The sequence below is a fragment of the Phoxinus phoxinus genome (assembly GCF_949152265.1).
Source record: "Phoxinus phoxinus genome assembly, chromosome: 1".
Taxonomy (NCBI): domain Eukaryota; kingdom Metazoa; phylum Chordata; class Actinopteri; order Cypriniformes; family Leuciscidae; genus Phoxinus; species Phoxinus phoxinus.
Window position 1 is genome coordinate 13,149,434 of NC_136876.1, and position 16,535 is coordinate 13,165,968.

A 16,535-nucleotide genomic window follows, 5' to 3' on the forward strand; every position below is an offset into this window, starting at 1 on the left:
CCTAACAACACCATTTATCTCTGACTACAGACAGCAACCCCCCCCCCCCATCCCCCCCCCCGCACCTTATCGCTTTAAAATATTTGATCAGGACGCCGCAAACACTCAGAGAAAAACACATCGTCCTGTTTGAAGGACTAATCGAGCTTTAGAGAGAATCAGAGAGAGAAAGTGAGTGATGGAGGACGAGCACATACAGGAATCCATTAAAAAAAAAAACAGCATGATTCAAGATGCAAAAGCAGCACATATTAAAGCAGCTCGGAGCTTATTACATGTTCGCTTTCACACAGAAACCAATTTACTTTCCATTGATCGTTTTTCGGGCAATTAGATTTCCATCGACGCTAAAGTGAGAGAGAGCTTGGGTCAGCGGTGCTTTCGACGCTTCAGACGTCCAAGCGTTTCAGCGCTGCTTCCGGATAACAAATAACTCTCTGCGCATGAAAAAGTCCCCCAGCCTAAGATTATGTATCCGTCTTTATTTCCGATATTAGCTCTTTCTTTCTGCAAACTTGGCTGATTTTCTAAATTGCGTGTTATCGACTGATCCAGCAGCTCTTCAGGCAGGGCCTGCGGGGCGGCACGTGGACCCGAGCCAGCGCTTGTAACCATTAGTCTGTTCAAAGTCCCGGGCACGGATCCACCGCGGGCTCGGTAACACTGCAAACGGAAACCCAGATACCCCAGAACCACAGGCCGGAGCCCGGCTCAAAGATGTGACCGATCAAGAGTCAGTCAAGGTCAGACGGGCACCACGGGACAAGTGCACGAGACCGACCGCTTCAACCACAGATGAAACGACCCGAGCCGCTCCTGAGGATTGACGCTGGCGTGATATCGGGGTATCGGTTTCCTCGTGAGTCCTGGGGAAAAGCCGATCCTCACGTTTCACATTTAGAGCGCTTCAACGAACCCAGTAAAGTTACCCAGAGGAAGATTGTCCTCGCTCTTAATGGAGGACTCATTTACGTATCAACTTGAGGCATAAAAATAAACCCAACTTCAGTAGGTGTCGTACAGTAAATGCCAATAGCAGCTCGGGTCATTTGATCAAGGGAGGATTTGATGAGATTGAACATTTGATTCTGAGGTCATTGGTATTCGTACATATCATTTACATGCATTTTTTTGTACATTTGCATGTAGCCTACATTGAAACACAATTTAAATGACGGCATCTAACTCAAAAGTACACACATATGCAAACTGTTAAAAACATAAAAATGTGTATAAATATATATTTGTTTATTTATTTTTTCCTATTACCGGTATATCAGTATTTTTAGCCCCATCCATAAATGTTATATGTATCTATACTAGTAGTACATACCCATTACATAATATTTTTAATTTCAAATATTTTAAATGAGTTCAATACGGCAAAAGAAATCACACAAAACATAATTAAAACTATAATAAGTATATAAATTATATTATATCAAATATATATAAAAGGTTACTTTGTGTTGAGATTATAATGTAATAGCATTAAGCATCTATTTAATTAATTGTATTGATTAAATAATGAAATCAACAACAACAAAAAACGCAAATTTAAGCAAATGTACTAAAATCATACTTTACGAACAGTACAAATACTTACAATTAGTAATGAATCACATCTTTGATCTAGGTTTCTAAGCTAATCTGAGCACAGTTTGAGACATTGGAGAGATCTCTTCTGAAACTCTAGACATATGCGAGATTACTGGGGTCTTTTTCTCAATAGAAACTCCTGCAATTAGTGTTGTAGTCAAGATCACCCAAACTGAGACTAATACAAGACCAAGACCAGTGTGTGTTGAGACCAATAAGACCAAGACTTTGAGGGGTTGAGACCAACAAGATCAAGACCAGTGTGTGTCGAGGCGAATACGAAATCAAGACCAGTGTGTGTCGAGACCAATACGAGATCAAGACCAGTGTGTGTCGAGACCAATACGAGATCAAGACCAGTGTGTGTCGAGACCAATACGAGATCAAGACCAGTGAGTCGAGACCAATACGAGATCAAGACCAGTGTGTGTCGAGACCAATACGAGATCAAGACCAGTGTGTGTCGAGACCAATACGAGATCAAGACCAGTGTGTGTCGAGACCAATACGAGATCAAGACCAGTGAGTCGAGACAGAGACAAAACCAAGACCAGTGTGTGTTGAGACCTACAAGACCAATAATTTGAGGGGTTGAGAGACCAACAAGACCAAGACCACTGTGTGTCGAGACCAATACAAGATCAAAACCAGTGTGTGTCTGTGTCGACTGTCGAGACCAATACAAGATCAAAACCAGTGTGTGTCGAGACCAATACGAGATCAAGACCAGTGTGTGTCGAGACCAATACGAGATCAAGACCAGTGTGTGTCTGTGTCGACTGTCGAGACCAATACAAGATCAAAACCAGTGTGTGTCGAGACCAATACGAGATCAAGACCAGTGTGTGTCGAGACCAATACGAGATCAAGACCAGTGTGTGTCGAGACCAATACAAGATCAAAACCAGTGTGTGTCGAGACCAATACGAGATCAAGACCAGTGTGTGTCGAGACCAATACGAGATCAAGACCAGTGTGTGTCGAGACCAATACGAGATCAAGACCAGTGAGTGTCGAGACCAATACGAGATCAAGACCAGTGTGTGTCGAGACCAATACGAGATCAAGACCAGTGAGTGTCGAGACCAATACGAGATCAAGACCAGTGTGTGTCAAGACCAATACGAGATCAAGACCAGTGTGACCAGTGTGTGTCGAGACCAAGACAAGACCAAAACCAGTGTGTGTCGAGACCAATACAAGATCAAGACCAGTGTGTGTCGAGACCAATACGAGATCAAGACCAGTGAGTGTCGAGACCAATACAAGATCAAGACCAGTGTGTGTCGAGACCAAGACGAGACCAAAACCAGTATGTGTCGAGACCAAGACGAGACCAAAACCAGTGTGTGTCGAGATCAATACAAGATCAAAACCAGTGTGTGTCGAGATCAATACAAGATCAAAACCAGTGAGTGTCGAGACCAATACAAGATCAAGACCAGTGTGTGTCGAGACCAAGACGAGACCAAAACCAGTGTGTGTCGAGACCAAGACGAGACCAAAACCAGTGTGTGTCGAGATCAATACAAGATCAAAACCAGTGTGTGTCGAGATCAATACAAGATCAAAACCAGTGAGTGTCGAGACCAATACAAGATCAAGACCAGTGTGTGTCGAGACCAAGACGAGACCAAAACCAGTGTGTGTCGAGACCAAGACGAGACCAAAACCAGTGTGTGTCGAGATCAATACAAGATCAAAACCAGTGTGTGTCGAGATCAATACAAGATCAAAACCAGTGTGTGTCGAGACCAAGACGAAACTAAAACCAAGGCAAGGCGAGACCGAGTCAAGACCGAGATTAAAATTAATTGCATGTTTGCAATTATGCTCATTTGTGAAAACGTCTCTCTTGCTCTTGTGATATTGCTTAATTATCTCATATGTTATAATATAAAAATCTATATCTCAAACTAGAACTTTTTTAACTCATATTTTGATTTTAGTGGGCATTTGTATTAATTTTGGTGACATTTTTGACAATGCCTTGTTGATTTTTGACCTGGCACATCAGTAACAAAATAAATCAAATTAGAAATAAGTTGATTGCAGTTGAAGTTTTACATCCAATCGCAATACTGATGTCACCAAACAAATCAAACAATGCACCAGCAATCGAGTGATATCCCCGCAGCTGTGGTCTTGAAATAAAATCCTCTTAGCCTGAGACCAAGACAAGACCAAATACAAATGTGGTCGGGACCAAGACAAGACACTGACCTTCAAAAAAATGGTCTCTGGAGTACAACAACACTACCTGAGAAGCAGGAGACTTTGAATGTTGCTGCCGAGAAGAAACTAGACGAGGAGAAATAAAAGAGATTTCATTCATATTTAGCAGACGCTTTTATCCAAAAGAGGAACAAAAGCAAACTGTCACAGAGCCAGCAATATCCATAACACACAATGCAGTTTTTCAGCCACTGTTTGTGATGTTTACCAGGTGTTTACACGCCGTTGTAACTCCTCGAGTGGAGGACTTTCAACTTTCACCGTGGCGGGTTTTGACAAATGCCTCTCAACCCCTCGCGCTCTTCAGACAAATGTAACGGTTAAACTCAAACGCTTAATTTCCGCCTCTGTTGACTGCGGGCAGCGGCCATTAATCAGCGCGGCGTTTGGGGCGCGGCGCTCGAGCCTGCTAACAGCCAGATGCTGGCGGCTGTCGGCTCAATCCATCAGCTGTGATTGGAGAACGAAAAGGTTCAGGAGTTTCGAGTCGCGCCCACGTCGAGAGACTAATTGCCCGCCGCGGTGGGCGTCGAGGTGTTTTACCGAGACACCAACCCTCTGCTTTGCATTCTGGGTATTATTCAAAGACGCCTCGACATCAGATGACAGATTATGGAGGCCAAGCTCCGCCCCTTTCTATTAAGGCGGGGCTTGGAGTGAGGTAATGCAAGGTTTTATAACAGTAGAGATAAAATGCTAATCACATGCAAAAAAAAAAGACTTGTTTTTGAATAATACCCAGAATGCTTCTGGTTTGAAGAAGTAATGCATGTATTGACTAAATCTCAGTTGCTAGCAATGACCATGAACATCAACACGCAATCAAAATGAACTTTTCTACACCTCTGAAATTATTTCCTTGAATCTTAACCAATGGGCGCTTCCGCTGTTTCTCGAGTACGAAACGCAGACTTTTCACGATCCAAAATTAATCCTGTCCTGCAGGACTCTGAAATGTCACAGTACAGAAGTTAAACAGGTTGCAAATGATGTTTTATGGCGATTTAACCCCATGTATTTCAGGGAAACTGGTCGAGTAATTAATTAAAGCAAGTCAATTAGGATAAAAGCATCTGCTAAATGATCGCTCTCTGCGTTAGCAATTAAGAAGCTTGATTTGCATTGCTCTATTACTGTCCAATCAAATTGCGTGCTCAATTGAAGTGGATTCTGATTGGCTTATTCGGTCTTGATCTCACCAGCGGCAGCAATGAAAAAGCCAAATGTGTCTTTAATTTGTGCTTGCGAGGCATTTAAGCTAAAAATGCAGAACTTTGAAAGTGAACGTCGTTATAAAAATGGCTGTGTGAAGGATGATTCTGTGAACGTTCTGGAGAACATGAAACATCTGTCTGCAGCATTAACAGCCTCTGAGATCTGCTGTTTTAAACCTCGCTCCTGATTGTGCAAGAACTCAATTAGGCATTAGTTTGAGCATGTGCAAAAGAGATCCAGCAGGGGGCGTTGTTGAGTTTAAGGACACCTGGTTAAAAAACAAGACTGTAACAGGAAAAAACAGGACCTAGAAACCAGGTAGAAACATCCTAACAACCATGTGCATTTAGGCAAGTCGTCACATTTATTTTTATAGCGCTTACTACAATAGGCCTACAGATTGTTTCAAAGCAGCTCAACGGGAAAATAACGATTCAATGATGCAAACACAGTTCGATTTGGCTTTAAAGCATCTCTTGCAGAAAACAGTGATTTCATCAGTTCAGTTCCATTGAATATTGAGTGTCCCCAACAAAGCAAGCCAGAGGTGACTGTGGTAAAGAACCCAAACTTCATCAGGTGATGGATATGGAGGGGGGGAAAAAACCTTGGGAGAAAACAGGCTCAGTTGAGGGAGCAGACTGAAGCCAAACAGAGCAACTTGTGTGCAATCAGCATATTAGAATGATTTCTGAAGAATCATGTGACAATGTAATGATGCTTTGCACAGGCAAAAACTGGAATGGAATGAAATTAAATGGACTGGAATTAGGGCTGGGCGATAAAACGATAACGATAATTATCACGATATAATTTTTCTCGATAAAACGATATCAAGAGTTTGGTAAATGTTCGATAATGTTTATGCGCCAAAAGCGGAACTTACTGTAACGTTTGCTTAGTAATATTACCTGCACCATGAAATGTGGGATATACATATTGAATTGTATTATATTATTAATGTAGACAATGTATTAAAGGACTAATGGAATATAGTGTATATATTACATAAAGTAATATTTTGCCATGATAGTGAGGTGCTGTAGGCTATGCCCGGTTTTATCTGTGGTTATGATCTAAATGCATGATGCTGGATGACCAATTGTTATTTTTTATAAAACTCAAACAGTCCGAATATTACATTTTACCAAATAAAAATTAGCACATGCCGAAACTAAGAAATTTTTTTTTTTCCATTAAGATATTTATTTTGTTAAGGAAAAATGACAAATGTTTGAATGTTCTACTTCAGATTTGTGAATGTTCCCCTGTTTGGCAAGTGTTTGTCATGATATGTTCTGACAATAAAAACGCACTGGTTTCTTTTTGCTCCTAACTTTCACTTAGGAGTAAAAATGTGTCTTTACACTTGGAAGAAATAAGGATTTTACATTTATCGTGAACTGGAATGGATTGAAATGGAAGGGATTGAAATGGAATGGACTAGACTGGAATGGATTCAAATGGAATGGACTAGACTGGAATGGAATGGATTCAAATGGAATGGATTCAAATGGAATGGACTAGACTGGAATGGATTGAAATGGAATGGACTAGAATGGAATGGAATGGATTGAAATGGAATGGATTGAAATGGAATGGACTAGACTGGAATGGAATGGATTGAAATGGAATGGACTAGACTGGAATGGAATGGATTGAAATGGATTTAAATGGAATGGACTGGACTGGAATGGAATGGATTGAAATGGAATGGACTAGAATGGAATGGACTAGACTGGAATGGAATGGATTGAAATGGAATGGACTAGAATGGAATGAAATGGATTGAAATGGAATGGATTGAAATGGAATGGACTAGAATGGAATGGAATGGATTGAAATGGAATGGACTAGACTGGAATGGAATGGATTGAAATGGAATGGATTGAAATGGAATGGACTAGACTGGAATGGAATGGATTGAAATGGAATAGACTAGACTGGAATGGATTCAAATGGAATGGAGTAGACTGGAATGGACTCAAATTAAATATAGAATAGCAGTGGTATGACGATCACAGAGAGCTGCTGCACTAGAAGGACTGCCGGTGTGTTTGCATTGGTGTGTGTGGCACGTCAAGTGCTGGCTGCTTGTTACCGGTCAGCTCCGTCTGTAGCGGGTCGGGAGGTCAGCGTGTAGCGGGTCACGGTGAACATGATCCACCACACTGCGTGACCGGAGAGCACCGATGAATACTGCCGGCGCTCATGTTTACGAGACTCAACTCTGGCCGCGGCCCGTGCCAGGAATACAAACACACATCGACTGCCACACGCCTCGCTGAACACTGAGGGGCTTCCCCAGACACCAGAGGCCAAACCAGACACGATATACTGTATATAGACTCATTTTATATCGTTTAAATGAACAGCTCTACCTTTGTTCAAGGGAAGATTTTGCTGACGTGCTCGGTTTCCACTTAACGTCCGTTGTACAATCTGGGTCATGAAACTGCACGCGTGGTCTCATAATAAGGACTATATATGAACGCGTGAGGGCGTGAGCAGAGAGCCAGACAGGAAGTCCGTCTGTCACATTTGGAGCACTCAGATCCAATAATCGCCCCATCACTGGGAACATGAAACCATGATGAATTTAGTTTGATTCTGAAGCGTGTAAATGGTGCAGAGGCTGAACCCAGGTGACAGAGATCTACTCAAAGTGGAGACGCTAATCTACATCCGCTAGAGACGTCTAGTCCCTCCGGCTGACCAGCTAAACTAGTTTCACATCAGATCGGATGCCTTCAGACAAGAGACGTCTGACGCGTCTTAATTATGACGCTCGTGACTAGTGATGTGGCGCTAAAAAGACCCGTTGATGAAAGAGCTCTTGCTTTTCTCACATAAAAGAGTCTGACGGTACAAAATGTGCTTTTAAACTTCCTCTCCAAAACACTTACTGAAGTGCAACAGCAAAAACAGCCGGCTTGGTGCTAACAGTCAGAGGAAACTCTTTGAAACGAGACTACTTGAGAAGTAACATTGCATAAGATATTAAAGGGCTAGATCAACCAAAAAAAAAAAAAAAAGTGCTTTCTGTCATTATTTACTCACACATGTTGTTCCAAACCCGTAAGACTTTCCTTTTCGTGAACTATCGCTTTAAGGCTTGTTTTTAGAAAATGCATCTTTAATATCAGAGTGTACTGTAAAACCCAACAAGTTAAGTTAACCTGTATCATTTTAGAAAATGTCTTACACCATTTAAGTTTACAAAACAATATTTATGAGTAGAGTGAACTTTTTTCATTTGAGAACATGTGAACCACAAGCTGATAAAAGTATATCAGAAAACAGAAGGTATGCAAGACTGTGATCAACGGGTTTTGATCAGGTTGATCATTGATAGGCCTTGGAAATTTGCATATCAAATACAATACTGCAGGATTTATTGGGTTAAACGCGTCACGAAATGGAAGTTGCGCTGGTCTTTTCTTCTCTATTGTGCCGTATATCCGAGTGAAACGCTTCTGGAACAAGAGCAAATGTAGGCGGGGCTTGATTTTGTCTGTGAGGAATTGATTGGATGGTTGTGGTTTGCTATTGGCTGATCTCATGTGATTGACAGGTTGCCCCGCCCTCGTCATCAGAGAAGAGCTGCAAGAGGGAGGGGGAGTTATTGTGATTAAAGATTAAGAGGCGCATGAATAAAAAAAAATAAAAAAAAATATATATATATATAATAACAATGATGTGCACAGATAAATAAGTGATAATTAATACAACAACATTCCATAAAAAAATAATAAAAAAAACTTATAAAACTAGAATCTGCTGCAACTCATTAAGTTTGAATAATGCTTAATATAATCAGTTATTGAGTTCACAAAACTTGTATATATTAAGTGCTATTAACTTTTAGTAAATTGCCCTATTGGGTTTTACAGTTAAAAACAAGTAAATCAAAAAAACATGTCAGTGCCGTGATACAAAACGCACTAAGTACATTTATATTATTTAAAGGATTTTTTAAAAATAATTGTATTGGAAAACAAGTCAAAAGAGACTAATTAAAAAACGTTTTTTTGGGGGGGTTTTTGTAGGAGTGAAACGATCATTAGAATCCAAATAGACTGTTTCTGGTGCAAAAATCATTAACCGACACGATAAGTGGACATCAGAACAGAACAAAACGTCAGATTGCAGAACGAATAAATGAACGTGTGAGTGACTCATAGGAGGAGAGTGTGTGTGTGTGTGTGTGTGTGTGTGTGTCTGCAACACCATCAGGGGTTTCCCTCTCCTCCATCCCTTCTCTAGATTAAAACAGAGTGAGCGAGAGAAAGCTCTCTCTCTCTCTCTCTCTCTCTCTCTCTCTCTCTCTCTGCAGATTTATGGGGCCCTAGTCTAATGGACTCTAGAGAAAAAACCCTCCGTCAGCGAGTCTCTCCATCCACTCCTCCACACAGACGCTGCGTGCCTCTCTTTCTCTCCTTTCTAAAGCTACTGTTTCCCTCTCGTTCAGGACACATTCTCCACACATGCTGGGCACACACTGTATGTTTTAACATCTATTTTGTAACCAATTCAAGTGTGACCGCGACCAAACACTGTTATTAAACCAGTTCAATTATAGATGAAGTGCTCACAAGTTCTGATTCAGTATTAATGTCAAAGTGCTACCTATTCAGAATACAATATCGTCTCTCTATTGCAATATTTGGCTATTCTAACTGAGCTTATTTCTATAGTTGCTATAAGTAGCAGTTTTAATTTTACAAATGTATTTGAGGAAAAGTTGATACAACAAGCCTCAGTGTGTGAGTGTGTGTGTGTGTGTGTGTGTGTGTGTGTGTGTGTGTGTGTGTGTGTGTGTGTGTGTGTGTGTGTGTGTGTGTGTGTGTGTGTGTGTGTGTGTGTGTGTGTGTGTGTGTGTGTGTGTGTGTGTGTGTGTGTGTGTGTGAGTTCAGTTTCATGAATAAATGCTGGAGTTTCCTTATAAACACAGCAGTCAATACAACACAGGAATATAAATCAAGCTCTGCTGCCGCTGACAGATATTCAACACCATCAATCCTGACACACACACACACACACAGTTTGTGGATGTACGTTCAGTCAGAATCGTACACAAGTACACAGAAAAGGTGTTTCTGCAGCAACACAGAGATGTGACATGTACTTGAACTTGCTTTCTGACATGTTTCATGACAAGCGATGCGTAAAATCACACTTCAGGAGCAGGAATATTTCTTTTTGCAATAGAAATGCAAAGCATTAGCACTAGCATGTCAAACCTGCCACTACTTTGGTCTCAAATAGATGAGGACAGATACAGTAATGAACTGGATTATGTTTTATTACTGACAGATAATTACTTAAGCACTGCTTACCTAACTTAAACATGCATGCTATTCTTTATTAATAACATAACTATAGGTTTTAATAATTTAACCTTTTAAATAAAGTATGATCGATGGCGTCCGTGTTATTTTACTATTATAGATATACTGTATAAACTAACATTTTTGTTTATATATTGATATATCAGATTTTCTTTTTAGATTTTCTTTTTTCATTTTAATGTTATTTACATTTTTAGTAAGTAAAATAAAAACTTGTGTGCGTTTTCTTTTCTTTGTCTATATAGTGTTCTTACGTTTTAGCTGTAGTTTTGGTTATTTTAGTTCTTCCATTCAAACATAGCCAAAAGTGAGAAACGGTGCCTTGGAAACCATTTAAAGTATTTTTTTTATAATGGTTTTAGTTTTAGTTAACAATATTAACCGTGAATAGCATATTAGTTTTTGCTGTGAGATATCAAAGAGAATTAAATGAAATTTAATCAACTACTAAAATGGCAAATCCCTAGTTTTTTAACAAACAAAAAACAAAAATATCTTTATTCTAGTATAGAAAAATATCAAGGCAACAGAAGTGTGTGTGTGTGTGTGTGTGTGTGTGTGTGTGTGTGTGTGTGTGTGTGTGTGTGTGTGTGTGTGTGTGTGTGTGTGTGTGTGTGTGTGTGTGTGTGTGTGTGTGTGTGTGTGTGTGTGTGTGTGTGTGTGTGTGTGTGTGTGTGTGTGTGAAAGAGAAAGAGAGAGTGCATAAAAAGTGAGTTTAATTGGGTTTTGAGGCCAAGTAATAACCACTTAAGTTTGCAAACAAGTTCCTGGTAGCTTGATAAATGTGCTTAATTTAAAAATAACCTTGTTACTCCACTTTAAGCGTGGAAAAGCAGGGAGATTTTGAGCCTATTTACAGTTATTAAGCAGCCGATGAGGGCGACAAAATGAAGCCTGTCCAGATATTCACTGCAATTCATCAATTACTCAAAGCACAGAGACGCTGCGAGGGATCCGAGAGCCTGAACACACCAGAGGGCCGGACGGGATATTAGCGGATCCGTCTTACGGGAAACCTCACAGTGACTGAACGCCCACAAAACAGCAGCTTTCATGCAAACACACCACCAGTGTTAGTTCTCATCACTGACCTGTCCAGAGGGGAATATCCATGAACCGAGCGCTTGATGAAGAGGGTCTCGGTGTCTCCACACACACTTAAACTGTTCCTGATCCTGAAACACACACACACACACACAAGAATGAGTCATGTGGGATAAACATCCATCTGACAGCAGGGCACTCGATATCTGAACAATCCACAACAATTATTATTTACATTTGAAAGGTTTGGGATCAGTAAGACTAGTTTTAAATATTCTATTCTACTCTATTTTCTACTATATACTCTCTATTCTACTCTATTATATTCTCTATTCTACTCTATTATCTATTCTACTCTTCTCTATTATATTATCTATTCTACTCTTCTCTATTGTATTCTCTATTCTACTCTATTATATTCTCTATTATACTCTATTATATTCTCTATTCTACTCTATTATCTATTCTACTCTTCTCTATTATATTCTCTATTCTACTCTATTCTCTACATTCTATTCTACTCTACTCTATTATATTCTCTATTCTACTCTATTATCTATTCTACTCTTCTCTATTATATTATCTATTCTACTCTATTCTCTACATTCTATTCTACTCTACTCTATTATATTCTCTACTCTATTATATTCTCTATTCTACTCTATTATCTATTCTACTCTTCTCTATTATATTATCTATTCTACTCTTCTCTATTATATTCTCTATGCTACTCTATTCTCTGCATTCTATTCTACTCTACTCTATTATATTCTACTGTATTTTCTTCTCTACCCTACATTCTATTCTACTCTATTATAGTCTCTATTCTACTCTATATTCTATTCTACTCTATTATATTCTCTATTCTACTCTATTATCTATTCTACTCTTCTCTATTATATTATCTATTCTACTCTATTATATTCTCTATTCTACTCTATTATCTATTCTACTCTTCTCTATTATATTATCTACTCTACTCTTCTCTATTATATTATCTATTCTACTCTATTCTCTACATTCTATTCTACTCTACTCTATTATATTCTCTATTCTACTCTATTATCTATTCTACTCTATTCTCTACATTCTATTCTACTCTACTCTATTATATTCTCTATTCTACTCTTCTCTATTATATTATCTATTCTACTCTTCTCTATTATATTCTCTATGCTACTCTATTCTCTGCATTCTATTCTACTCTACTCTATTATATTCTACTGTATTCTCTTCTCTACCCTACATTCTATTCTATATTCTCTATTCTACTCTATTATCTATTCTACAAAATTATTGTAAAAAAAAGAACCATAGTAAATATAAATGCATACAACGGACCACGATATAAAAAATATGGTGAAGCCCAATGTTTCTGTACCTTAATGTATCATTATAACATACGTATAAAGTATGACGTTTCGTGTGTACTAAAAGCATACCGTTTCATGTCTAAGCAAATTACGCTCCAAAACGTTAGGTGGCGTTACTCGGTTTAGAACGTAAGCTCCGCCCCTCACTTCCGGTTCTGGCGCTGGTGTTAGAACGTAAGCTCCGCCCCTTATTTCCGGTTCTGGCGCTGGTGTTAGAACGTAAGCTGCGCCCCTTATTTCCGGTTCTGGCGCTGGTGTTAGAACGTAAGCTGCGCCCCTTATTTCCGGTTCTGGCGCTGGTGTTAGAACGTAAGCTCCGCCCCTTATTTCTGGTTCTGGCGCTGGGGTTCTGGCGCTGGTGGTGCTGCGGGTCTGCAGGATACTATAGGGAGTTGCTGCCTATATAGGGTGTTTCTGATCGCTTGTTAGGGATATTTTCTTAGAAGGCAGCTGACTATCTAGAAACAACAGATACAAGCAACTTTGCATTTAAAGGATTCAGTGTGCAAAAAGGTAAAGCAAAATCTCTTTTAATACACACCTAAAGAAAACAGATTTATATATAGGGTTTTGCACACTTAAATAGGCACGTTGGAAACACTACAAAAACATAAATCCCACACACTTCCTAAAGGGTTAAACACGTCACTTTGATATTTGAATGAGCAATGTTTCAGGCAATCAGCCTTCCTCTGGCTTTTCTTGAATAGAAATAGAAAAGAACAATCCGGAAGCCAATCAAATGCATCTCTACCGAAGGTATTTCCATGCCTGACCAATGCTAAAGATCACCACAACTCACACAACGTGTGTGTGTGTGTGTGTGTATAAGACCGTGGACACATGGTTGAGACTGTGTTGGGATTTCTGTCTCATTTGCATAATTTAATTGCATTTTATTATGGCCCCTGCATTATATGAGGCGTGCATGGCTCTCTGTGCAGTAATGTGTGGTGCGACTGAGGTCGTGGTGCACGTCTCCTGCTCTTAACCCCTTAATGGGAGTCATTCATCCTGACCAATGCACCAAACACACAGAGGAAGAGTGTGTGTGTGTGTGTGTGTGTGTGTGTGTGTGTGTGTGTGTGTGTGTGTGTGTGTGTGTGTGTGTGTGTGTGTGTGTGTGTGTGTGTGTGTGTGTGTGTGAGTGTGTGAGTGTGTGTGTGTGTGTGTGTGTGTGTGTGTGTTCACACTATTCACACTTGGGCTACGTCTACATTAATCCGGCTACATTTGAAAACGGCATTTCTCTTCCATTTTCGTTTAAAAGACTCCGTTCACACTCACGTTTTTAGGCGTTTTTTTCGACGGTTCAGGCTACGTTTACACGCGGCCGGCTATTTTCATAAACGGACATTTCACGCCTCTCCGTTTTCAAAAATAACACTGTGCACACCTGTCAGTTTTCAGAAAAGTGTTTGTTTACACGAACCCGTGTATAGAGCATGCCAAACCTGTAGGTGGCAGTGTAACGAGAAGCTCAAGCCCACGTTAGCCAATCAGAATCCAGAAAATAGTCCCATACTGTGACATCGGCTGCCTAAAACTCAGTTTTTCTCAGTTTACATGCAAACGAAGTTTTCCAAAATCTCCACTCTGGCCGGAGTTTTAGAAAGAATCGTTTTCAGAGGCGAATTCTCCGTTTGCGTGTAAACGAAGGGTAATGTCTCTGTTTTTCAAAATAACCATGTACGTGTAAACGGGGCCTCAGTGTGGATGAGAAACTTTTGGAAAACGCCTGAAAACGTTAAATTCACCTTGTCTGCGCATGCGTTAAACCTCACAAATGCTCACTGACATGATACAGACGGAAAAATAAATAATAAAGTTATCACGCAATTCTTCTGGCAGGATCATTTTATTTAGCAGAATATCTCAGCATTCACTGACGCATCCAGATCGCACTCACTCACTATTATATATGTTTGGTCTAAAATGCTAAAACTGCTCTCAAATGTGATTCAATTGGCCCTTCGCAGGGAGCTTGATTGACAGGTGATCTGACCAATCATACTTCGCCATCCGCCATTTTGTCCGACAAAGCAGTCAGGAGAGTTAGTAGATTAACATGGGAGGATTTGAACTTGAGAAGCGGAGTGTACTGACGCCTTTCCGCGGTTAAAACAACATTCCTTCTGATGTTCATTCATGTTTATTTGATGCTATAAATGAACTAGAAGGAAGAGATGATCGGTTCACGAGCAGCTTTAACTGATGCTCTACAGCGATCTGTCACACACATTAAAGAGACACAAAACGGTATTTTTGGTTAAATTTCTTTTTAAAAATGACCAAATTTGAAAGGTGAGACTTTGTTTAATACGTTTAATATCAAAAGTAACCGAAAAGTAACCTGGTCTGTCCTGTACTGTCAGTGTCCTCAGTTGTATTTTTCTCTGCGTGAGAATGTGTGTGTGTGTGAGAGCGGCGTAGCTTGTCAGACATAGCAACAGTAACTAAAGGGGGCGGGTCTTTGCGAACGGTCAATTCTGTCATCTTTGCAGGACTATGATATGAAGAGTGTGCAAAGTAACATATTTTAGCAGCAGTGTGAAAGTGAACGGCACATAACAGGCACAATACCGCTATAAACATGAGTATCTATTGGTACAATATGCGTCACACGACTAAACTTACGTCATAGTTTTTAAATACAGTCCACACTACAACACGAAATGTATCCACTTTTGGAGTGCGTTTTTAAAACGATTTATTTTCATTAATAAAAACGCCATATCAGTGTGGACGGATGGAAGACCAAAAAAAAAAGATGCGTTTTCAAACCAAAACGTATTAGCGTAGACGCCCTAAACACACCAGCTGACTTACTAAAAATGCCCAAAAATCAAATCAAAGTTTGTTTGTTTATTACTATTAAAATATATTTTAATATTTATTCATAATATTTTGACCATTAAACGCCTTCATTTAGACCTATATTGGTATCAAACTTAAGTTGTATATGTTCTGTCCACTAGAGGGCAGTGTATCGGTCAATAGGCAGGCAATGATGTTTTCAGAAGAAAAACACACGGTCACGACTGTCTTTTTTTATATATATTAAAAATCAGACCCTGGATTAAACACAAACAGTATGATTTCGACAGGTTTTATCCGCTGTTCTTATCAAACATAACTAAATCGCGGGCATTGTTTTGGTATACAAAATAGGCGCTAACCAGGATGCTAACGCTAACCTACAGGAGCCCAGATGACCAGTAATAGCCTTGCTAATGGGCTCGCGGTTCACAGCTTCACCAGGCGTGAAAAAGCCTCGGAATCGGAATTGAAAACAACGTTTACAAGCAAACACATTTACAAAAAATAATGCCCATAACAGGTTAAAATATTGAAGGCTGCTTAGTATTCGTTCGAATATCATTCTTTTTTTTCAATATTCGAATTGTATTGGAATAACGAAGTTCGGAGTCAAAGCCCTAGTTAAGGTCATCTAAACAAAAGCCTGAATCCTGGACGAAGGCTGGAAGAAACAGCACACATTATTTATTTTCCAGGGTGAAGAAGGATTCATCCTCATGAACGAAACCAGTCTGGAATAACTGCAACACACCAGCACTCCCTCGAACTGATTAAAAATACATAATGCACAAATCACCGCTTGACAATAAGTTGACTCCAAATTCATCCTGAGCTGCAGAAACGCTTCCAGCTACTGCAGAAAGTCAAACTGGGACACTGTCTACGGGTTATCTTAGGA

The 16,535-nt window shown here is 39.7% G+C and overlaps 1 protein-coding gene across 11 annotated transcripts in view; it reads right to left on the minus strand.

Moving 5' to 3' along the window:
• The window catches only part of rbfox3b (RNA binding fox-1 homolog 3b), a 220,475-nt gene that overhangs the window by 179,708 nt on the left and 24,232 nt on the right, over nt 1-16,535 (minus strand). For all 11 annotated transcript variants that reach the window (XM_079617798.1, XM_079617797.1, XM_079617791.1 and 8 more), the window contains one exon: nt 11,492-11,575. In XM_079617798.1, the coding sequence (XP_079473924.1) occupies nt 11,492-11,513 (22 nt within the window). In that variant the 5' untranslated portion in view covers nt 11,514-11,575. The remainder of the gene's footprint in view (nt 1-11,491; nt 11,576-16,535) is intronic.